At 35.4% G+C, this 25,727-nt stretch overlaps 3 protein-coding genes across 4 annotated transcripts in view; all 3 read left to right on the top strand.

The window, feature by feature from the left end:
• The window catches only part of LOC123530163 (uncharacterized), a 50,662-nt gene extending 32,870 nt beyond the window's left edge, over positions 1 to 17,792 (top strand). The window contains exons 3-8 of the mRNA XM_053517595.1: positions 5,265 to 5,382; positions 5,645 to 5,845; positions 7,451 to 7,813; positions 15,901 to 15,976; positions 16,552 to 16,718; positions 17,003 to 17,792. Of these exons, the coding sequence (XP_053373570.1) occupies positions 5,265 to 5,382; positions 5,645 to 5,845; positions 7,451 to 7,813; positions 15,901 to 15,976; positions 16,552 to 16,718; positions 17,003 to 17,169 (1,092 nt within the window). The 3' untranslated portion in view covers positions 17,170 to 17,792. The remainder of the gene's footprint in view (positions 1 to 5,264; positions 5,383 to 5,644; positions 5,846 to 7,450; positions 7,814 to 15,900; positions 15,977 to 16,551; positions 16,719 to 17,002) is intronic.
• Positions 1 to 25,727, top strand: part of LOC123530255 (calpain-B-like) — a 242,053-nt gene that overhangs the window by 75,933 nt on the left and 140,393 nt on the right. The window lies entirely within an intron of this gene.
• The window catches only part of LOC123530206 (uncharacterized), a 273,691-nt gene that overhangs the window by 182,121 nt on the left and 65,843 nt on the right, over positions 1 to 25,727 (top strand). The gene's annotated exons all lie outside the window — the stretch shown is intronic.

Raw genomic sequence — 25,727 nt, 5'->3', positions numbered from 1 at the left:
ACAGCTTTTGATTCCCTTTCATGGTCCTTTATGTACAAGGTGTTACAGTATTGTAATTTTGGTGAAAACTTTATAAATTGGTTAAATTGTTTTATAATGATATACAATCTTGTGTCAATATAAATGGTCACCTGTCAGACTGGTTTAGGGTCCAACGAGGTTGCCGTCAGGGGGACCCCCTGTCCCCTTATATCTTTATTCTGTGTGCGAAAGTATTAGCGGCAATATTGAAACAAAACAAAAATATTAAAGGGATAAGAATAAATAATATAGAATTTCTCCTGTCACAGTATGCGGATGACACAACTGTATTATTAGACAGAACTGAAAAGTCCTTAAAAAACACAATACAAACATTAGACTTCTTTGCAAGAATATTAGGATTACAAATAAACATAGATAAAACAAAAGCTGTTCTGATTGGATCTTTAAAAAATAGCAGGTTTTTACCTTGTCCAGAACTAGGACTTCAGTGGGAGTCCCATAGTTTTAAATTACTAGGAGTAACTTTCACAAATGACCTCAAAAATATGGCAAATACATGTACAGTACTATTTACCAAAAATTGAAGAAATTAAAAGGCTCTTCGCTCACTGGAATAAAAGGGTTATCAGTCCAATAGGAAGAAATATAGTCATAAAAACACTAGCTTTACCAAAAATCAATCACCTTATTATGAGTTTGCCAAATCCAAATAATGATATCATAAAAACTTTGCAAAATTCTTTTTATACATCTTTATGGAATAGCCAGGATAAGGTAAAAAGAAGTACTATTATTCAGTCCTACGAAAATGGAGGTATAAAAATGATAGAGTTAGATATTTTCATTACCGCTTTAAAACTGACTTGGCTTCGCAGATATATGAGATATAATACTACATATTTTGAACTTATTACAGATATCTACCCTTTTCTTCAAACCTATAGTAAATATGGAATGAATTTTATGATTTTTGTGCACAGCCAGTATGGCACAGCAGTAATTTTAAAACTGGTGGTGTTAGTTTTCACTATCCCATGTTTATAAGGAAAGGAGTTTTATTAGTTAATGATTTTCTAGATAGAAATGGAAATTTTCTGTTGTATAATGATTTTATTGATAAATATGAAGTCAGAACAAATTTTTACAATACCAAAGTATTATCGCATCAATAAGAGATTTCATTGACAAGGTTAGATTTCCACATTATGCAAGAAGGGAAACCTCACCTTTACAACCATTTGCAGTAAAAATAATTAATAGTCAAATAAAAGGATGTAGAAAAATCTATGCTTCCCTACTTGCCAGGCCAAAAATAATCCTCTCTTCAAGGAGAAAATGGACTGATAAATTAAATTTAAATGCGCTTTTTAACTGGAAATATATATATATAAATTCCCTTTCATTGTAAATAAAGATACAAAGTTGCAATGGTTTCAATTCAGACTGAATCATAGAATCATTGCAACAAATTACTCTTTCCAAAACATGGGTTTAAGAAATGATTCGTTATGTTCTTTCTGTAATACAGAAACTGAAACTTTACAACATTTATTTTATGATTGCCGTTATAGTAACTTATACTGGACTGAGGTCAAAAGATGGATAAACGAAACTTGTCCGAATATTTCCACTGAATGGTCAAAGACAGATATTATTCTAGGTAACGAAAAATTTAGCATTGCATTAATGAACATATTACTAAATGCGAAATTTATTATATATCAATGTCGAACTAGAAACATATTTCCAAGCTTTCAGTTATTCAAAACACAAATGAAAATGCTATTGAAACTTGAACACTTTAACGCTAAGAAAGAAAACAATTTAAACAAATTCAATGTAAAATGGAGTGATTGTCTATCTCTGCTTTCATTAGACAACTAATCTTTTTTTGTACAGCTCATTTCGAAATCTCCCCAGTGCTGCACCACCAACCCCTACTTTGTTTCTGTCCCTTCTCTCCCCCCCCCCCCCCCCCCCCCCTTTTTATTCTCTCGTGCTTTTTTGCATAGCCTCTCATGCCGATCTGGTATCTTTTATTTTTGTTCTTTATTAAGGTTATAAGAAGTAGGTATTACTTGTAAACAAGAAAGATGAATAACTGTGTTTTGATTAGCTTATTATGCTTGTAGGAATTATTTACCTTTATGTAGCTCAATAGTACTTATTATACTATGGTATTGCTTTGATCCTTGTTTTGTTTAACACAATTGGTTTCTGCCATTGAGACCAGTGTAGATCTTGATTAGCCTGCACTGCAGTGCAGTTTGATCAAGATCTGCGCTGTTTTTACGCCTATTGGTCAGTATTTTTCGGTAAACATCTTTTAATCTCTCCATAGTACTGTTCGAATTGAAGGACAGACAATTTCTTTAAAGAAATCTAACATGGCAAGGGTCAGGGCTTTATACAAGTTTTAGATAATACAAACTTTTTCAAATAACTCAGTATGTAATCACCTACTTATAGAATATTTCTTATCTATATGCTGTAACCTACTTTTGACAAATAAATTTTTTTTATTTACAGTCGCTTTATGAAACAATGAACATAAGCTCTGTATTTTAAGAACAGTTAAAACCAACTATACCTTACCCCAAGCAATTTGCTGGTACCCATTTACAGCTGGGTCCACTGAGGCAGTCGTGATGAAGTGCCTTGCCCAAGGACACAACGCAAAGGGTGTAGCCAAAGATCAAGCCCGGAGCCTTCACCTCCGTAGGAAAGCGTCTTGGCCCTCTCAACCAATGCGTTTATCGAGCCCGGGCGATACGTATCTTCTGTGAAACGATTTTAAAACAGACAATGCGTCTGAAGTCATTTCGTCCTCCTCCTCTGATTCATGGGGATAAGATGATAGTTACGACTGTGCAACATATCAAGAGTAATTGAATACTTAAATATGATAGGTATAAAAAGACACTTATGCACACAATATATTGTAACACTGTGATACCATGTCCAATGCTTTCTACTGGTTTATATATCATTGCAAACTTTAGTTTGATTACTTTTTATGTGACACACAAAAAACAACACAATGCTTTAGATGCATGACACACAGTCAAAGCTTTAAGATCAAAGTGGGAATTAATACCCCAACTAATGGACATCACCCAGATAAAAGGAGGCAAGAAGAATAGAACAGGTCCTATTTTTTCCTACAATTTTGCTGTCAGTTCCATTTATCAGTTGCTAATTGACAGCTGTCTGGACAGCTTAACTGTATATTTATTATATGAAATCAGGTACCAAATTTAGATCGGAGAATTTCTTACATGTAACATTTTTGATAGAACTTCCATTGTGTGCCATTGGCTTTACCTGACATTTTCTTGGAAGAAAGCAGTGCTATAGTCACCTTTTTATTTTTCAAGTGAAGACGCCTTTGGAATTAAACTGATTGCCTGTTTTGACTATAACATATAAAAATATTGAATTGTATTTGTTGAGTCAATAATTTCTGATAATCTATCTCTCTAATGCACACTACTCCTTTAAAAGCGGGACATGACTGGCTGGAAATGGCATCACTCTGTGTTGGTATTTGCAACGAAGTTTTGACCAAGATTATAATCTGTGAATCGATAATAAAAAGGGTATATCTCAAAGTTTTGAAACCCATTTTCACAAACATTCAGAAATCCTTTCCATCAATTCAGTACCGTTTAAGTTCTACTTTGTGAAGTATAAAGAGAAATTACTTATTCACTTTGGTCCCGGCTTTTTATTTATTATTCTAATACGTAGTGGATTTGCTTTATCTTCATATCATGTAAGATTATATTAGTGCCTGATAAAAATAAAACGGATCTGCTAGTGTGAACACAGTATTATATCGTCGCTCTGGCATGAATATTTCATGATTTATGCCTTTTTTTCCTTCAGAATTTAAGAATGTGTTTATTGTGTTTAAATAAGCTGTTATTGTGCAATATATTTATACTAAATAATTGCGGCATAATAATTAATTACTGGAGTTACATCTACATGAAACAAGCGTTGCGCACACCAACAAGGCCTTCATGTTAAATGATGTTATGTGCTCTTTGAGCATACTATAATCTAAAAAAGTAATATTGCGTCATTTTCCAAAATATTGTTACCATAATTTATATATAGCTGAAACTCGATATCTCCAGTTCTAAGGGACCGATATTGAAACAAGTAAGACAATGGTTTGGGTTATTCAGATGCTTGGAACCAGTGAGTACAAATAAAACTTGTCTGTAATGGATTCGTGTACAATATGTATGGACTGATATCTGAACAGATGTTTTTATTTCACCATTGGTCACTTGTTATTTTCCTATTCCCTCTGTATCTTATAGTACCACCATTATAGATTTCATGTAAGTCTGCTTAATATAGTTGACATTTTTTCAATGGGAAAATTCCGGATATATTTCATTCTAATATGTCGATAACTTACTGAAAAGAAACATGTAATAATTCATATTTCATGCTATCATACTTGAATATCATAACACCGCATAACATATGCGCCCGTTTTGTGTCAGTTTTGCCATCCTATACGCCCGTTTTGAAACAAAAAACGGACATATTATATGATGGCGTGTGCGTCTGTCCGTTCATCAGTCATAATTCTAGTTCGGAGCAGAACTTTATAACCGTTGTATGTATTGATTTTAAACTTGGCATATAGGTAGATGAGGATGAGACAATATCTCATCACCACCTTCCTATATTCCAAGATCTTGAATGGCGAATAAGTTATACTCCGAACACTAAATATGACGGACAGATTTAACCTTTAAAGCTCAATTTGTGACTTAAACCTAAAGTATTTTATACTTCTTTGTATGAAATTAAATGACATTGACTTTTATCAACAAACTTGAAATTTAGCACTTATGTAAATATCTGAGTTTATGTCTGTAATGTGTTAGCTATGTATGTTAAATTTGTTGATGTGTACTTGAAAATCACCATGGCCGTGGTGACATGACATGCTAGCATTTCTTAAAAAAGTCAGTTACTCATTTCCTAACATCCACAACTGTCTGTTCACTACTTGTTTAATGTGATTTCTTTCTGGTATTTTATACTTTTGTAAGGTAAATGCTCTTTGTATGCTGTCTGAATAAAGTTTAAATCAACTGAAACAGGACAATATGTACATTATTATAATGACGGAAGGTTGGCATACCCTTTTCCTTCGTATTATATATACTAGATCTATACAAGTATAAATTATGCATAGATATTATTTATACACAATGAAAGCTGGATCTAATTTTCACCTTGATCTTTTCCAGACTCTGATTTTTCTAGGAATAACATTGATTACCTCTTGCAATTCTGTACCAGTTCCCTACTACATGAAACAGAAGCAAGGATACGGCAGCAGCGGATCTTATAGTACTACAGTGCATGGTATATAAATATTTCAGCTACTGATACTATCAGTGTATTATCTTTTTTATCCAACACTTGCAAAAATGTAACTACCCTTTAACTCTAAATTTAGAAAGTATTATTTATGTCGAAAAATCCGTAAACTTCTAAAATTGCTAAATACATAATCTATGTGCTATATTACATTATCAAAGCTTACGTTGTCCAGTATTTTTACGTCCTTAATCTTCCCCTTTCAAGTCCATTTTTGTGTATGCATTTAACTGAGTAATTTCTGTAGGCAGATTGAGAAGGGCACCGTGTGAAGTGAGACTGTTTTATGATGTAGCCTGTCATGGTCTTTGTCCCCCGTACAAAGAAGATTGGGAAAAGAACAGGTTATATATGAACTGCACAGATGGGCTGACCTATCATTGTGCTAAGGATAACACCACAGGAGAATATGTAGAAGCATGTGCCGAGCCAGTGCGTTGCGAACGTGGTAATTGTCTTTATCGTAGATGTCTTAAAATCAAACAGTACGGGCATTTTTAGCTCGACTATTCGAAGAATAAGTAGAGCTATCCTACTCACCACGGCGTCGGCGTGGGCGTCACACCTTGGTTAAGTTCTTCGTACCAGTCCACATTTTGACAAAGTCTTTTGAGATAAAGCTTTGAAACTTTCAGCACTTGTTTACCATCACCATGGCCAGTTATAGGCAAGAGCACATAACTCCATCAGGGATTTTGTCTGAATTATGGCCCCTTTTGACTTAGAAATCATGGTTAAGTTTTTCGTACCAGTTCATATTTTGACAAAGTCTTTTGAGATAAAGCTTTGAAACTTTCAACACTTGTTTACCATCACCATGTCCAGTTATAGGCAAGAGTACATAACTCCGTCAAGGATTTTGGCTGAATTATGGCCCCTTTTGACTTAGAAATCTTGGTTAAGTTTTTCGTACCAGTTCATATTTTGACAAAGTCTTTTGAGATAAAGCTTTGAAACTTTCAACACTTGTTTACCATCACCATATCCAGTTATGGGCAAGAGCACATAACTCCATCGAGGATTTTGGCTGAATTATGGCCCTTTTTGACTTGGAAATCTGGGTTAAGTTTTTCGTACCAGTTCATATTTTGACAAAGTCTTTGAAGGTAAAGCTTTGAAACTTTCAACACTTGTTTACCATCACCATGTCCAGTTATAGGCAAGAGTACATAACTTCATCAAGGATTTTGGCTGAATTATGGCCCCTTTTGACTTAGAAATCTTGGTTAAGTTTTTCGTACCAGTTCATATTTTGTGTAAAGTGTTTGACATATGGCTTTGAAACTTTTATCACTTGTTCAGTATAATAGTCTCTATCTGTAGGAAAGAGTACATAACTCTGTCATATATTTTGGCTGAATTATTGCCCTTTTTGGACTTGGAAATTGGTTCTGATTTCATACAAGTCCACATTTTGCCCAAACTATTTGACATATGGCTTTTAAACTTTGAACACTTCAAAGTTTATCATCATGATTTCCATCTGTAGGCAAGAGTACATAACTCTGACAACTATTTTGGCTGAATAATGGCCCTTTTTGGACTTTGAAATTGGTTCACACATTGCCATTTAGTGCAAGACTTATCGAAATCCACAAATACAGGAACATTGTTTGTCTAATGTATTTTTTTCTTTTGTCTGAATATCTGTAGAAATATTTTGACCCCATTCTTCAATCAATTGTTCGAATAGTCGAACGCGCTGTCATCAGACAGCTCTTGTTTTGTATATTGTCCGTTCAAAATCATTTAAAATATCTAAAATCTGTTCACTCGATAAAGATAAAAGTAGAAAAGGCTCACCAACATTTTTTTGCATGCTGGCTGCTTTATATTTGATTCACTTCCACAGCAAAGAATTGATTGACTGCAAGAAAGTCTGATTTATTTCTATCATAAAAACATGTTGATATAGATCTATAAAAAGGAGACACAAATTAATAAAAAGAAATTCTGTTATCAACATATTAAGTGATAATTTAATTAGGTTTTGTCCCATAGGTATATTGTTATACATATTTTTATAATAAGTTTGACTATGACATCATTTCAGGCAAAGAGCCAAGAATAGTTTTTCCAGCAGGGCACGAAAAGACAGCAATTGTAGTTTGTCGATACTGTGATAATGAAAATTTTTACAATCCTTATGAATTGAAATTGTCTAGTACATACTATAAATGTCCAAAAGAGAAAATTCAATGCGACAGGAATGTTTGGCAAATTAATTGCGACTACGAAAGGAGAGTTGAGAGGTACTATACGAATTATAAATGCAGGTGTGATGTAAGAAAAGGTTACATTCAAGAGCTGGCAGTTTGTCCAACAGGATCACCTTGCCAGGAAGCATCAGACTTGAAATGTATACCACACCAGTGTGACCCTACTTCGGATAACATTTCACAAGAGTTATTGAAGGGTTTGTAATTTTTGTATTGGACTTTAAAGTAAAGTAGATTTTTATTACTTTATGTGCAGTTGCTTTTCAAAAACGGCATGTCTGTCCATTTATTACACAAATCACTGCATATCAATTTAGGTGAAGTATACCAAGATTCTCTGTTCCGAAATACAATAAAAGAGTCGGAAAAAGAAAACAGACGTTAATAATCATTAACATTAGATAATTTTAACATTTGATTTGATTAAATAAAAAATTTAATGTAAAATACGAGCGATATTAATCGCAAGACCTTTCGGTGGAATGATATTATGTACACTTATTTAAGAGTGCGAGTAACAACTGAAGGCACGTTATTGTCGTTACATGAATTGTTCATGATATACCTAAACGTAACTTTGGTTATTGCACACACGTCAGGTTTTTGGAAAGTGTTACGATATGTAGAAAAATGTATAATTAAGGTTAATTAAAGAGGAATTACTAGCTCACCAGAGCACAAAGTGGTCAAGGTGAGCTATAGTGACCAGTCATAGTCCGTCGGCATCCGTCGTGCGTCAGTGCGTCGTCCGTCAACATTTGCCTTGTGAACACTCTAGAGGCCACATTTGTGATCCAATCTTTATGAAACTTGGTCAGAATGTTAGTGTCGATGATCTCTAGGTCAAGTTCGAAACTGGGTCATGTTGGTTTAAAAACTAGGTCACCCGGTCAAATCAAAGGAAAAGCTTGTGAATACTTTAGAGGCCACAGTTGTGACTCAATCTTTTTGAAACTGGGCCAGAATGTTTGTCTTAATGATCTCTAGGTCAAGTTCGAAACTGGATCTTGTTGGGTCAAAAACTAGGTCAGTAGGCTAGATCAAAGGAAAAGCTTGTGAACACTCTAGAGGCCATATTTGTGACTCAATCTTTATGAAACTTGGTCAGAATGTTTGTCTTGTTGATCTCTAGGTCAAATTTGAAACTGGATCATGTGGGGTCAAAAACTAGGTCAGTAGGGCAGATCAAAGGAAAAGCTTGTGAACAGTCTAGAGGCCACATTTGTGTCCCAGTCTTTATGAAACTTGATCGGAATGTTTGTCTTGATGATCTCTAGGCCAAATTCGAAACTGGGTCATGTTGGGTCAAAAACTAGGTCAGTAGGCCAGATCAAAGGAAAAGCTTGTGAATACTTTAGAGGTCACAGTTGTATCCAATCTTTATGAAACTTGGTCAGAATGTTTGTCTTGATGATTTCTAGGTCAAGTTCGAAATTGGGTCATGTTGGTTTAAAAACTAGGTCAGTAGGGCAGATCAAAGGAAAAGGTTGTGAACAGTCTAGAGGCCAAATTTGTGTCCCAGTCTTTATGAAACTTGGTCAAAATGTTTGTCTTGATGATCTCTAGGCCAGATTCGAAACTGAGTCATGTGGGTTCAAAAACTAGGTCACCCGGTCAAATCAAAGGAAAAGCTTGTGAATACTTTAGAGGCCACAGTTGTGACTCAATCTTTTTGAAACTGGGTCAGAATGTTTGTCTTAATGATTTCTAGGTCAAATTTGAAACTGGGTCAAAAAAACTAAGTCACTAGGCCAGATAAAAGGAAAATCTTGTCAACACTCTAGAGACCACAGTTCAAGTTTGAAACTCATTAGAATTAGTAAGAATGATTGTCTTGATTATCTATAGGTCAGTTCGAATCTGGGTCATGTGGGGTCAAAAACTAGGTCACCCGGTCAGATCAAAGGAAAAGCTTGTGAACACTATAGAGACCACAGTTGTGACCCAATCTTTATGAAATTTGGGCAGAATGTTTGTCTTGATAATCTCTAGGGCAAGTTCGAATCTGGGTCATGTTGGGTCAAAAACTAGGTCAGTAGGCCAGATAAAAGGAAAAGCTTGTGAACCTTCTAGAGGCCACATTTGTAATCCAATGTATATGAAACTTGGTCAGAATGTTTGTCTTGATGATCTCTAGGTCGAGTTTAAAACTGGGTCATATTGGATCAAAAACTAGGTCAGTAGGCAGGATCAAAGGAAAAGCTTGTGAACACTCTAGACGCCAAATTTGTGACCAAATCTTTATGAACTTGGTCAGAATATTTGTCTTGATGATTTCTAGGTCAAGTTCAAATCTGGGTCATGTTGGGTCAAAAACTAGGTCACCCGTGCAAATCAAAGGAAAAGCTTGGGAACACCCTAGAGGCCACAGTTGTGACCCAATCTTTTTGAAACTGGGTCAGAATGTTTCTTTTAATGATTTCTAGGTCAAGTTTGAAACTGGGTCATGTGGGGTCAAAAACTAGGTCACAAGGCCAGATCAAAGGGAAATCTTGTCAACACTCTAGAGACCACAATTCAAGTTTGAAACTCATTAGAGTTAGTCAGAATGTTTGTCTTGATTATCTATAGATCAAGTTTGAATCTGGGTCATGTGGGGTCAAAAACTAGGTCACCCGGTCAAATTAAAGGAAAAGCTTGGGAACACCCTAGAGGCCACAGTTGTGACCCAATCTTTATGAAACTTGGTCAGAATGTTTGTCTTGATGATCTCTAGGCCAATTCAAATCTGTGTCATGTTGGGTCTAAAACTAGGTCAGTAGACCAGACCAAAGGAAGAGCTTGTGAACACTTTAGAGGCCAATGTTCTGACTCAATCTTTATGAAATTTTGTCAGAATGTTTGTCTTGATGATCTCTAGGTCAGGTTTGAATTTGGGTCATGTGGGGTCAAAAACTAGGTCAGTAGGCCAGATCAAAGGAAAAGCTTGTGAATACTCCAGAGGTCACAGTTGTGACCCAATATTTATGAAACTCTGTCAGAATGTTTGCCTTGATGATCTCTAGGTCAGATTTGAAACTGGGTCATGCAGGGTCAAAAAGTAGGTCAGTAGGTCAGATCAAAGCAAAAGCTTGTGAACACTCTATAGGTCACAGTTGTGACTCAATCTTTATGAAACTTGGTCAGAATGTTTGTCTTGATGATCTCTAGGTAAGGATTTAATCTGGGTCATTCAGGTTCAAAAAGTAGGTCACATGGTCAAATCAAAGGCAAAGTTTGTGAACACTCTAAAGGCTACAGTTGTGAATCAATCTTTATGAAACTTAATCAGAATGTGTGTCTTGATAATCTCTAGATTAAATTCGAAACTGGCTCATGTGGGGTAAAAAACTAGGTCAGTAGGCAAGATAAACTCTGGTGAGCGATATATAGGGACATCATGGCCCTCTTGTATATAATTATGATTGCTATTGACAATTTGAATGGCAGTATACTAACATTAACTATGATATTTTTTACAAATACTGTATGTGTAGTAAGTCAGTGATGGAAGGCAGATGTAAGTTCTCATTAGAGCATTTTAGATCATACTACAGGTATGTGTTGCTGTTAACACAGTTCTTTGTTTTCTTTTGCACTTTTATGTTACTATCTGCCAAACCTTGATAGACGAACTTATAGTAAATGTATAAGTTCTCCATTCAGTTACTGTAGACTTTAATAGCTTTCTTTTTTTTTAGCTCGACTATTCGAAGAATAGGGGAGCTATCCTACTCGCCCCGGCTTCGGCGTGAGCGTGAGCGTCACACAAATGTTAAAGTTTGCGTACCACCCAAAATATTTTCAAAGTCCATTGAGATATTGCTTTCATATTTTGCATACTTGTTTACTATCATGACCCCAGTCTGTAAAAAGAAGAAGGCAACTCTATCAAGCATTTTGACTGAATTATGGCCCGTTTTCGACTTAGAATAAATGTAAAAGTTTGCGTACCACCCCAAATATGTTCAAAGTTCATTGAGATATTGCTTTCATATTTTGCATACTCGTTTACCATCATGACCTCAGTCTGTAAAAAGGAGGAGGCAACTCTATCAAGCATTTTGACTGAATTATGGCCCCTTTTGGACTTAGAATAAATGTAAAATTTTGCGTACCACCCCAAATATGTTCAAAGTTCATTGAGATATTGCTTTCATATTTTGCATACTTGTTTACCATCATGACCTCTGTCTGTAAAAAGGAGGAGGCAACTCTATCAAGCATTTTGACTGAATTATGGCCCCTTTAGACTTAGAATAAATGTTAAAGTTTGCATACCGCCCCAAATATTTTCAAAGTCCATTAAGATATTGCTTTCATATTTTGCGTACTTGTTTACCATCATGACCCCAGTCTGTAAAAAGAAGGAGGCAACTCTATCAAGCATTTAGACTGAATTATGGCCCCTTTTCGACATAGAATAAATGTAAAACTTTGCGTACCACCCCAAATATTTTCAAAGTCCATTGAGATATTGCTTTCATATTTTGCATACTTGATTACCATCATACCCCAGTCTGTAAAAAGGAGGAGGCAGCTCTGTCAAGCATTTTGACTGAATTATGGCCCCTTTTTGACTTAGAATAAATGTTAAAGTTTGCGTACCACCCCAAATATGTTCAAAGTTCATTGAGATATTGCTTTCATATTTTGCATACTTGTTTACCATCATGACCTCAGTCTGTAAAAAGGAGGAGGCAACTCTATCAAGCATTTTGACTGAATTATGGCCCCTTTTGGACTTAGAATAAATGTTAAAGTTTGCGTACCGCCCCAAATATTTTCAAAGTCCATTGAGATATTGCTTTCATATTTTGCATACTTGTTAACCATCATGACCCTAGTCTGTAAAAAGGAGGAGGCAACTCTATCAAGCATTTTGACTGAATTATGGACCCTTTTCGACTGAGAAAATACGTATTGTAATGTTAAAGTTTTACTCATTGCTTATATTATACTATCAAGCACTGAGAATATTCGAGCGCGCTGTCCACTGACAGCTCTTGTTAAGTTTCTGTGTTCAGTTTCAGTTTTCTTGCAAATGAAGTCCCTCCTTGACCTTGATCTTTTGTATCACTATGATTGTCTTCCATCTTCAATATCCTCTTGTGGTGTGGTGTGCATGATTTTCAATATTGTCCCTGCGTACATACAGTGTACTACAATGTACTAGTATGTGAAAGAATTACTAACACTTACCTTTTTGTTTGGTAAGGGTTGAGCTTTGTGATGATCTGCTTGCAACACCAAAAATAACCAGTATTATTGATATTATTAAATGAGATAATGTTTTATCTGCAACTGCCATCCAAACGTCGACACACTTTCCAGTGTATAAGACGAATAAAATTACATATCAGAACAATCAGAGGTCTCCTGCATGTTCTAAGCTTTTCATAAGCATCATGTCTTATCTTCTATCCTAAAAGTTTAAGCTGTCACTGAGAGGCAAATTCTTGTTCACATCATCATTTTTTTTTTCACCACATATATAGCCTTCTGTACAGCTCACTACTTTTTAGCTCACCAGAGCCAAAGGCTCAGGGTGAGCTATTCTGATTACTCACCATCCGGCATCTGTCGTCCGTAAACTTTTACTTTAAACGACATCTCCTCATAAACCGCTAGGCCAATTTCATCCAAACTTCGCAGAAATGTTCCTTGGGTGAAGCTCTACAAAAGTTGTTCAAAGAATTGAATTCCATGCAGAACTCTGGTTGCCATGGCAACCGAAAGGAAAAACTTTAAAAATCTTCTTCTCAAAAACCAGAAGCCCTAGAGCTCAGATATTTGGTGTGAAGCATTGCCAAGTGGACCTCTACCAAATTTGTTCAAATCATGACCCCGGGGTCAAAATTGACCCCGCCCCAGCGGTCACTTGATTTTACATAGGAAAATCTTAAAAAATATTCTCAAAAACCAGAAACCCTAGAGCTTAGATATTTGACATGTAGCATTGCCTAATGGACCTCTACTAAAGTTATTCAAATCATGACCCCGGGGTCAAAATTGACTCTGCCCCAGGGGTCACTTGATTTTACACAGATTTCTATAGGAAAATCTTCAAAAATTTTTAAAAAATAAACCAGAAGGCCTAGAGCTTAGATATTTGACATGAAGCATTGCCTAGTAGACCTCTACAAAATTTGTTCAAATCATGACCCCCGGGGTCAAAATTGACCCCGTCCCAGGGGTAACTTGATTTTACATAGGATAATCTTCAAAAATTTTCTCAAAATAAACCAGAAGGTCTAGAGCTTAGATATTTCACATGTAGCATTGCCTAGTGGACCTCTACAAAATTTATTCAGATCATTACCCCCGGGGTCAAAATTGACCCCGCCCCAGGGGTCACTTGATTTTACATAGGAAAATCTTCAAAACTTTTCTCAAAATAAACCAGAAGGCCTAGATCTTAGATATTTGACTTGTAGCGTTGCCTAGTAGACTTCTACAAAATTTGTTCAAATCAAGTGACCCCCGGGGTCAAATTGACCCCGCCCCATGGGGTTACTTGATTGTACATGGAAAAATCTTCAGAATTTTCTTAAAATAAACCAGAAGGCCTAGATCTTAGATATTTGATATGTAACATTGCCTAGTAGACTTCTACAAACTTTATTCAAATCATGACCCCGGGGTAAAATTGGCCCCGCCCAAGGGGTTACTTGATTGTACATCGGAAAATCTTCAAAAAAAAATTCTAAAAATCATCAGTTTGACATGTGAAACATGTAGCTCGTATTACTCAGGTGAGCGATCCAGGGTCATCATGACCCTCTTGTTAAAGTTAATATTTAACATTACCACTTTATTTTGACGCATATACTAAGTAAGGCTGTTTTTAACCCGGCTTTGAATTTAGCTTTACGTTAGTTTAATTATTATCACCCTACTTTTGATGTGCAAGTCTTTCTATTTGGAAGTCATTTTCTCAATATATGTTGTAAAGGGTTTAGCCCAACGTTTTATAATACCCAAGTTGTTTTAGTTGTTTTACGTAGAACATACTTTTTGTCCCTTTAGGTCTTAGCATGTGAATGTTGGTATGTTTTTATAGAAACGTTTCTTTATAGATAATATTTTATTCAGTCTACAGTGGTTGTCTTGATAATGTTAAATTTCTATGGTCGGAAAGATACAGAATCAGTTCTTTTTATTTTTTTTCTAAGATGGCATATGAACGCGTGGATTACACTTTCTGCTGGAACTGTTCCGAGCTTTCACCATTGGCCTGTCTAGTGTGTTGTATGCATGAGTTTGAGGGGAAGTTGGAGAACACTACTTTGGTCAAATTGTTCAGTTTCTACAACAAGTAATATTGTAGACATTAAATACGGTAAAATGGTTACTTTTTGTAGTATACTTCTGTATGGGTGTATTTGTGTTTCCGCAAGTTTCATGCGAGAAAGTAATCGAGCTGCCTGGTTCTCTTCAGATGTACGTCTGCGTAGGAAATAATACTAAGTGGAATGCGTGGGGTTTTACCCTACCTTAAAAGCTGGAAAGTCGCCACATGACTATAATGTAACTGCAAAAAAAATGTAAAATGAAGCGTGTGTGTTTTATGCCATTGTTCTATTATGTTTCTGAATCTATTTAAAGGTTTGAAAATTCTATGATAATATGTGGGAAATGTGATTCTGTCGTATTACTTGTTCAATGTTCAAAGTCAAATGTAGGTTTGAAGTAACATAAATAGTGATAGATATGAGTAATCTTAACCTGTATGATATATTTCAGACAATAAATTCAATTTACATAATAGAATTAAAATATAGCAAAATACTCTTTAGAAATAAGTATCACACAAGATTTCAAATGTATAGATACATCTTGAACTTTATAGATCTGTTTCCTGTCTTTGTCTGAAATGTTTCTCAGGTGTTATACCATTAAATATTCCTGTGTTTTAATAACATTTTTAGCTTTGTATATAGGGTGGTCGTTGTTTATGCATTGCATGAATTCTGTGTTGTTCCAACTTTTCCCACTTTTCAAAGGATTATAAAAGCTTTCTACAAAAATTAAGGTTTAATTGTAATCTTTTTCTTTTAAGGAAGATGATTGTGTTACTAAATTTTCGGACTTAAGACTGTTAAGTGTAACATTGAAATTCACATTTTCATTTTTACTTAGAATATCCTTTTCCACCATTTCAGGAGAAAAACAATTATTTTGTAAAACCGATATCTTATTATCTACTTATAATCACCTTTGCACAAAAATACTTTGCTGATTTCACTTGCATAATTCTCAGAAGTTTAGAAACTTTTGACTTTATGTCAGTATTTTCCTTCAGATTATTGTTGTGCACCAGTCTGTGATAAAGGCTATCAAAGAAATGAAACGTCTGACATGTGTAATCCGATTTCAAGGTAAGAACATAACATGATTTTATGATGATCGTATGCAAAATTGTCAAGAAGTGAAAACGGCTGTTAGCGAAATATAAGCGTTATGTAGATTAAAGATATCGAATGCCCATCTTTCACTAAATTATTTTATCTTTAGATATTTACTTCAACTGTAAAACTTTCTCACAAAATGTAGTTAACTTTGTTAATATATCAATACATTTTGTATGTTTAGATACATTCATAATTTAATGCCATGCAGTAACAGTCGATTGTTAAAAAACAGTTTGAGTGGTAGTACACATTAATACTGTGCACTATTCTAAACCTAAAGCATAGTATTGTAAATACAAATAAACTTGTGGTTAGTATTATGTTTACAGGATCTATATGCAGTAATTGTTCATACATGTATTTTCAATTTTTCAAATATGAAATTTGGGTTTAGAATACCTTTAACTACTACCTTGTCTTTGTTTGTGAAAAATAGTCTGGAGAACGTTATTGAGAGAGGGGTTCAGTCCTACTAACATACAAGTAAGTTACTACTGTTTGTGGGTAAAATCATAATTTAAACTAAATTCTGTGATTTCTAGTACTTTAAGCGCCGCAACCACATGGTCATATATTCGAACGACTGCTACAAAACCCAAAACAGAAACAAACGCCATCCAAACACACATCGAAACCACAGTTACTGTAACGACAGAAGCGTCATCTGTTCCAAAAGAAAATACATCAACAACAGCAACAGCAAATACAGGTGTGTGAACAGTTGTGTGCTCCTTTTTATGCAACAATTATGTAATGGCGAGACATCCGATTTGGTTAGGGGAGTAAAGAATTTATCAGTATCGTATCATACTGTTGGCTAGTTATCCTGACAACGTGTGATAAGTTTTGATTAGGATAGTGATATTCCTTTATGATATATATTTATAAATATTTTGGCCGAATCGCCTATTTAATTTAATTAGCTATCAGAAGCTACTGCTCTCTTAAGAATTTCAACATAACATTGTAAAACATGTTTTACATTTTATGCAGATACAAATGGGTCACTACTTCCGCTAGTTATAATATTAAGTGTTGTTCTTGGAGCAGTGATAACTGGGATTTTGGTAGTCTGTGGTATCTACCGTACTAGACATTGCAATAAAAGGAAACCCAACAAAACACAAGCTAGAAAACCCGGAGATGGTAACACTTCTTAAATTACATTAAAAGTATATTTGAATATATATTTCAAGGTATTAATAATTTAATAGACGTAAGTAGTCACAACACAATTTGTACAACACAATGTTTGCAAAACATGCCTGCAGTATTCCTTTATTGTTTAAACTCATCACCAAGGTATGTCTGTTACACTGTATCATTTGGAGTTTTATTCTGGTAGACAAAGGCAGCTAATGACTGTTTTCAGTCTCAATGTTATTGTGATATCAGCACGGAGCAGAGGTTAAGGAGCATGATTCAGGTCACTTTGAAATTCAATTAGAGAGATATATGCTGTGTCTCCCTGCCCCTCAATCCTCACTGAACTCTGCCACTCACTTTTGAACATAACATCATTATTCAAGAAAACAGCGTCTTGTTTTTGGTAATATAAATCTTTATTAGCTCACCAGAGCCAAAGGCTCATGGTGAGCTTTTGTGACCGCTCGATGTGCGTCGTCAGTCGTTCATCGTGCGTGCGGAGTTGTCCGTCCGTCAACAATTTCTAAAAACATCTTCTTCTTCAAAATCACTGGGCAGATTTACACCAAACTTCACAGGAATGATCCTTGGGTGGTCCCCTTTCAAAATTGTCATGGCAACCGAAAGGAAAAACGTAGAGCCTCGATATTAGGCATGTGACATCATCTAATGGTTCTCTATAAGATTATTCAAATTATGCCCCAGGGTTTAAAAGAGACCCCGCCCCGGGGGTCCCAAGTTTTACACATATAGGAAAAAACTTTAAAAGTCTTCTTGTCTAAAACTGCAATGCCAAGGCTTTTGATAGTTGTTATATTGCATTACCTAGTGGTCCTCTACCAAGATTGTTCAAATTATGCCCCTGGGTTGTAAAGGGGCCCTGCCCTGGGGGTCCCAAGTTTACACAGACGTGTAGAAAAAACTTTAAAAATCTTCTTGTCTGAAAGTTCAAGGCCTAGGCCTTCGATATTTGATATGTAGCATTCCCTAGTGGTTCTCTTACAAGATTGTTCAAATTATTACCCTAGGGTAAAAAGATGTCCCGCCCCGAGGGTCACATATATAAGTTATTAAGGAAAAAAAACTTCAAAAACTATCTGATCATATTTTTTAGACTGTTAATTATAATTATCTGATGACCCCCAAGTAATTAGGGATCACTTGACTGTGACCTTGACCTACTGACCTACTTTCTTGTTTTTAAGATACAGCGACATATACAGTTTTGCACACCAATCTTAACACTGGCTTTCAGTGACCATGAATGTGACCTACTGACCTACTTTCTTAATATTTTAGCATCGGTTTGACATTTGAAACATGCAGCTCATATTACTCAGGTGACTCGTCCAGGGTCATCAAAACCCTCTTGTTTTCATAGATAATGGTTATAATCTGAATCACGGTGGGCAAGGAGCTCCAATCAACGATGAGGAGATGGAACCGTTTATAGGTAAAGTTAATATTACTCCTTGTATTTTTCCCTGTTAAGTTTTCTGTCGTGGCTTTAAAAAGAGAAAGAAGGTCGCAGTCACACCTCCGGATATTAATTCAGGTACTAGCAAGCACCTGGTTAGAACCATCGACTTTCTACTAGTCAGCTGGATAGCTTCCTAACATGAACGAATTCTATATAATAAGCATGAGGGACAGGTTGTTCGAAATGAGCAACACTAACATTTACCAGTGTTCCTAGGTTTTGTACATTTGCTAAATTTCTACGCAAATATGTGAATAACGGATTACTTCCGAAGTGGTTTAGCAGACTGGTTATTTTGCACACTCCCTATTTATCTATTTTACAAGTATTTTGATCACAAAATGCGTCTGTAATTCTTCTATAGAAACTGTAAACATTTACTGTTAGATTAATTAAATAAAATATTTTGGTACATATCATCGTGGGTTTAGTGTGAGTAAAATAGAAACAGTGGAAACTCCATAGGTCGCTCAACACAACAAAAACGAAAATGTTGCAGGCTCGGTTTGATTGAGCCTGTTCATGGACGGTAGTGGAAATGCATGCTACCGTCCACGCCCTCTAGCCCCGGGTTGAGCAGAACTCAACATTTACACATGCTAAAACTACAAAAAACAATTTAGAGACATCCGCAGATGTGTTCATACGGCGGTGCATATGGAACCTTCAATGGTATACTAGTGTGTAATTCCATGAAAAGCGGCGTATTGTCCCCAGTTAAAATAATGGGTTTGCCCTAAACGAGAAAACAAAGGGCAGAACTAAACAAACTGGAATTTAGAAAGGGGATCTGAGGTTATGGAGCCTGTGTATCACAGGAACTGCCAAAAGACAAAATTAAAAAGCAGGCACCATATCCATGGGGTGATTATACAATAAATCTTAATTTCTCAAGATGCTCAAGGTAATGTCCCGTGTATTTTCGTTGATACATGTATGTCACATACTCATGCTCAGGGTATTATATGGGCTTATGAGTGTAAAAGTATATGTCATTTTTTTCTTATATTGTGACTGTCATGTGTACTTTTTTGACTTTGTACAGTAGTCCAAAGACTTTGAATAATATAGCTGAGACAGATTTAACTCTTTAACCTTCAAATTTGGCAAAGTTTATACCTTGTCTCAGTAATGTGCCCGTTTTCAATTTGGCTGAACAGCTTCAGTAATAAATATCAAATCATAATATCATACTGATAGGAAATTATCAAAATGGAGGAGACAACCCTAAGAAGAAAGAACATAATGTGAACTGTCCTGTTTTTTAAGGCATTGCAAGTCAGAATGGGGGGATTCACGAACAGGATGAGGATCACAATGGTGAAAGCGTGACACAAAATAGTAGAATCATACCTGCAAGTCATAATGATGATCATCATCACAATCCAACACCGGACGGTCAAGTCTTGCGAGGTGACAATACTGGTCTGACTGAGGCTGAAGTTCATAGACATGATGTACCCAGTGGTGAAAAGCTAGTTTTAGATTGTCGTACACCAGAATTACCTGTTGCTAAACATGGCGGCATTTTGTCAAGTAATGAACAAGGTCCTGATCATTCTAATAATCAAGAGAACAGTATTGATGGATACGGTATGTAAATGAGATAAAAAATCAATAGTCCATATCAATTAACAGTTTTTTATAGTAGCAGTTAATGACAGTGTTCAAAATGGCTGCAAGAAGACAGAAGCAGACCCAAAAGAAAAAACAAAACTTGCATTTCTTAGTATTGACAGAGATTAATTTCTAAGTTACGTAACAGTAGAATCACTAAATGATAATATTAAAAAGTACATCTAAACAACAGAAATGAAATCCAGGTGTCTGCTTTGTTGAAAGTCTGTCTGTATTCGAATTTTGGTTGGTTTGAAAATTTATAAGTTATGACAAAATCAGTTTCCGTTTCGATTAATTTTATTTTGCAGGATGTCATATATGTGGTCTATATAGCACAGATATCAAATGTATACATTGTGATAAGAAGCTATGCAAAAATTGTGATATTACGTGGCATAAACACCCATGTCGTCAGAAAGGTAACAAAGATCAAAAGTATGATTCATGATATAGAATACGGCATTTATCAAAGTGAAACAAGAATTTTCTGCTAATTCTCAGAATTTAATTCTATATCCATCATGTTGATTTAACTTGTGAAATGAATAAATAAATGTAGATAAAATGTCAGAAATAACAAGTGAATGAAGTATTGCCATGCAATACAAAGTCCCCTACTAGAAGGCACCTAATTTTCTCTACTGCAGTATAACATAATGAACTGATATCTGTCAATGGTGTATAAACAATATTGCACTATATATACAATATGTTACAACAACACACTTGGATTAAAATGTGCATATATAAAAAGCCACAGTTGTTTTCATATTGAATTGTTTTGGCTGATTATAAAAAAGTTATCGTATAAGTTATTTATAGTAACAACAAAGAGAAATTAATCCTAAAATAAAAGTCTATATAATATAAGTCCCCAAGAAACTCTTAACCAGGTAGAGATAGGTCAAAATACACCTAAAACTTGGATGTAACATGCATGTTGTACCACAGAAAAGTGGTCTCGATTTTTCTCTACCGCCAGTAATAAAAAAGTTACAATAAAATCTATTTATAGTAACAACAAAGGACGTAATTCTAAAAACAAGGTTGCCTCATGGTGGTGAACATTTGTTCCAAGTTACATCAAAATCCCTCCATGCACGAAGAAGAAATGCTTTGTACAAAGTCATTCTTGAATTTGACCTTTGACCACCAAATATGACCTTGACCTTAGACCTAGGGACCTGGTTCTTGCGCATGACAATCCATCTTATGTTGGTGAACATTTTTGCCAAGGTACATCACAATCCCTCCAAAATGCTCCAGACAAAGTCATTCTTGTGTCTGACCTTTGGTCTCTAAGTGTGACCTTGACATTAGACCTTGGGCCTGGGTTTTGCGCAAGACATATTGTCTCATCCAGGGGAATATTTGTGCCAACTGATATCTAAATCCTGTTTTGCATGACAAAGTTATAGACCAGACAGGAAAAAAATCCTCTTGACATTTGATCTCAAAGTGTGACCTTGACCTTTAAGCTAAGGTACTGGGTTTTGCGCATGACACGTCGTCTCATCATGGGGAACATTTATGCCAAGTAATATTGTAATCCCTTGATGGGTGACAGAGTTCTGGATCGGACAGGAAAGAACCTTATTGACCTTTGACCTCCAATTGTGACCTTGACCTTTGAGCTAAGGGTCTGGGCTTTGCGCATAACATGTTGTCTCATCATGGGAAACATTTGTGCAAGTAATATTAAAATCCCTTCATGGATGTTATGGACGGGACAGGTAAAAAACTCTGTTGACCTTTGACCCCCAATTGTGACCTTGACCTTTGAGCTAGGGGTCCGGGATTTGTGCATGACACGTCGTCTCATCATGGGGAACACTTGTGCCAAGTGATATCAATATCCCTTAATGAATGTCAGAGTTATGGACCGGACACGAAACAGACCCTGTTCATGCTATGTTAACATTTGACTGCTAAGTGTGACCTTGACCTTTGAGCTAAGGGTCTGAAAGTTGTGCATGACACATCGTCTTATTATGAGGTACATTTGTTCTGCGTAATAATAAAAATCCCTTCATGGATGGGACAGTTATGGACCGGACAGGAAAAAAGCCCTGTTGACCTTTGACCTCCAATTGTGATCTTGACCTTTATGCTAGGGGTCCAGGTTTTGCGCATGACACGTCGTCTCATCATGGGGAACATTTGTGCCAAGTAATATCAAAATCCCTTCATGGATGGGAGAGTTATGGACCAGACAGGAAAAAGCCCTGTTGACCTTTGACCTCCAATTGTGACCTTGACCTTTAAGCTAGGGATCCAGGTTTTGCGCATGACACGTCATCTGATCATGGGGAACATTTGCGCCAAGTAATACTAAAATCCCTTCAAGGATGACAGAGTTATGGACCGGACACGAAATTGCGGACGGAATGACGGAAAAGCGCATTCCTATAGTCCACGAAACTGGTTTTAACCAGTAGGGGACTAATAAGCTTTGAGGTGTTGTCACCAACTGTCTATTAATGTTGTAAATGCGTTAATTATAGTAAATGTGATAATGTTAAGAATTAAGAAATGACTTGCATCAACCAGAGCATTTGGTCTGTAGCACCCATTTGTCATGTCTTCTCAAATTTCCGGTATACCAAATGTTTTAATTTATTAAATCTACCAGGTTATGAGATATGAATACAATAATTGATTTTAACTTATCAAAATGTATTGGTAGCATGTAGGCGGTTTGAAGAAACACAGGATTTCAGACCATTGGCAAGCGATCAGAATCAAGATAATGAAAATCATTATTCTGGAGAAGTTTTGGAAAATCCTGAGCAGGATCAAGGTTATCACGGTCAAAATATGGCTGCAAATATTCCAGCCCAGCGAGTCAATGTTACTACTCCCAGTGAAGGTAAAAATTACCCTCCCATAATCCATAATTCACCATTAAACTACCTCTTGCAACGTGCGTCTTATCTTTTAGATTTAAAAAAAACTTGGTGAAAGTCCAGGGTATTGTCAATACCATTGTTCTTTTTACTTGTTCATAAATGCTCTGTGAGAATTGTAGCTGCAAATTAAGTCACATCGTAATAAAGGGTTTCATATCTAACAATCGCATGTCTTTTTTATGGAAGACGTAACAATCAGTTGAATTTTCTTTAAAGCTTGTGTACTTAAGGTTATAATCAACAATTTAATTGTACGAGCGTGTCAAATGTCAATTTTACTGCATTCCATTTTCAGGTTCACTGTCGTTTACCAAGGGCACAAGTCAAAATCAGTTTACTCAATCTACTCACGAAAGTTCGGAGGTCAAACATTTGTATGATTCCGAATCTTCAGTAAAGACTGTTGGCAAACCCTCCGAAAACCTTGCGCGGGGCATTCAAAGCGAAGACCAAGGTGTTCAAGGTCATAAAAAACGTACTGAAGATGTTGCTCAACTTCGTGTTCGCAGTCACGAAATAACAGCTGACCATCAAGATGACTTTCAGGCCATAAATGATAAACAGAGTAAGAAAATCCAAATAAAAGTGAACATTCTAAACACTGTTTTGATAATAACGATGCATTTTCTCCCAACCTTCATTCGGTAATTAAATTAACAGTACAAATTACACTTCCTAATATAAATTCCAAATTATTCTGAGAAAGAAAGACTTTAAAGATGTTATTGTGTTTGAAGATAAATATTTTGCTTTATGTGACGTATTCTTCCACTATACGTAGTGCAATTTATTCAAACAAAGTTATTTTCCCGGCATGTTTGCATTATCTTTATAATCAGTGTAATACATGTTTACTAAGCTAGTCCCAATGATACCGTGAATGTACGTAAAAGTAAACTGTTAAAATAACAGAATTCAGTTACCTAGAAAATTATGTAAGAACACCTCTAAACCAATTGAAAATAGAATGTGTTCTCTGCGAACCAGATCATGGGCAGTCAAAGTGTATGTTACAAAATGCAATATATACTTTAATATATATCTAGTTAGCTTTTGTCAATATCTTAACGAGACCAAATTTCAAATGTGTACTTCATTTCATATTTAGACCTTTTTAATGTAAATACTGTGAAATCATTTTTATTCGCGTAGGACGAATTTTCGCGTATTTCGCGCTAGGACTGATGCGCGAATTTAAGACCGCGCTATTATTATTTTTTAATTATACTTTTTCATTACTAAAATTGAAAATGCGCGAATTAAAGTCCGCGCGAAACAGTCCTTTTTCACGTTTGCGCGAAATTTCATGTCAGCGAATTTAAATGATTTCACAGTATTATGGATTAATGTCGATAAAATAAATTAGAGCCATCTCATAGTTTTTCACAATTTACGACCTCATCCCACTTCACAAAATTACAAAACGTTTTAACATTTAAAGGGAAGTAAATGTGATGTTTACACAAAGAACTCATAAAAAACGTATACATCTGTATACATCTTATAACACCATTGGTTTGTCAAAGCTGTAAAAATTAACTTTCTTGGGATGTTTCAGAGAAAAAATAAGTATAACATATAACATGTTGGGGGTCTATATAGGAGTCAGTTTGGCATATCCCGTCCCGTCCCGTCGCGTCCCGAAATCTCTATGGCTGGAAGGACGTTAATTTAACTTCACATTTTTATTCCTCAAGACCAGATGACGCGTTAAACACGTCGCCTATTCCTGATGGTCAAATGTCAAGGTCACAATTGATGGTCAAAGGTTATATTTTTGGTTTTTGCTCCATAACTTCTATGTACCTGGCATGGTCTTATTACTAAATGGATTTGATTTAAACTTTAAATAGTTGTTCAACAGTATCACCCTAATCATCCGACACAAAGACCATAACTCTTGCACCAATATTTCATAAATAATGTCCTTTTTACTTAGAATTTCAGGTTAAAGTTTTGATTTATTTTCTCTTTATCTCAGTTATTACTAAATGAATTTGATTCAAAATTATAATAGATAAATAGATATGCTAGAAAATGTCGAAAAACCATTATGAAGTTAATGGATTTTATATGAAATAACAGCTGGATTTAGTGGTGTTCAGCCTATAAGGGAGCAATACATGGTATTTTCTGAAACTCCTCGAAAATGAATGGAAATGTCATTAATCTATTCTTTATGATGTAAAACGTTAACAAATGGCGTAATGATTAAATGGATCTTAAGTGAAAATTCCACGAATAAGGTAAGATAAATTGAAATATTTGAGGATGGGGGTGGCCTGTAATGAATTGTCATTTCTCTAGATTTTCTCTCTATCTCAGTTATTACTAAATGAATTTGATTCAAATTTATAATAGATAAATAGATATGCTAGAAAATGTCGAAAAACCGTTATGAAGTTAGTGGATTTTATATGAAATAATGAACAGCTGGATTTAGTGGTGTTCAGCCTATAAGGGGCAATACATGGTATTTTCTGAAACTCATCGAAAATGAATGAAAATGTCATTAATTAAATCTATTCTTTATGATGTAAAATGGTAACAAATGGCGTAATGA

This window comes from Mercenaria mercenaria, chromosome 1 (genome assembly GCF_021730395.1).
Source record: "Mercenaria mercenaria strain notata chromosome 1, MADL_Memer_1, whole genome shotgun sequence".
NCBI lineage: Eukaryota > Metazoa > Mollusca > Bivalvia > Venerida > Veneridae > Mercenaria > Mercenaria mercenaria.
This window is presented reverse-complemented; position numbering and strand designations above follow the sequence as displayed.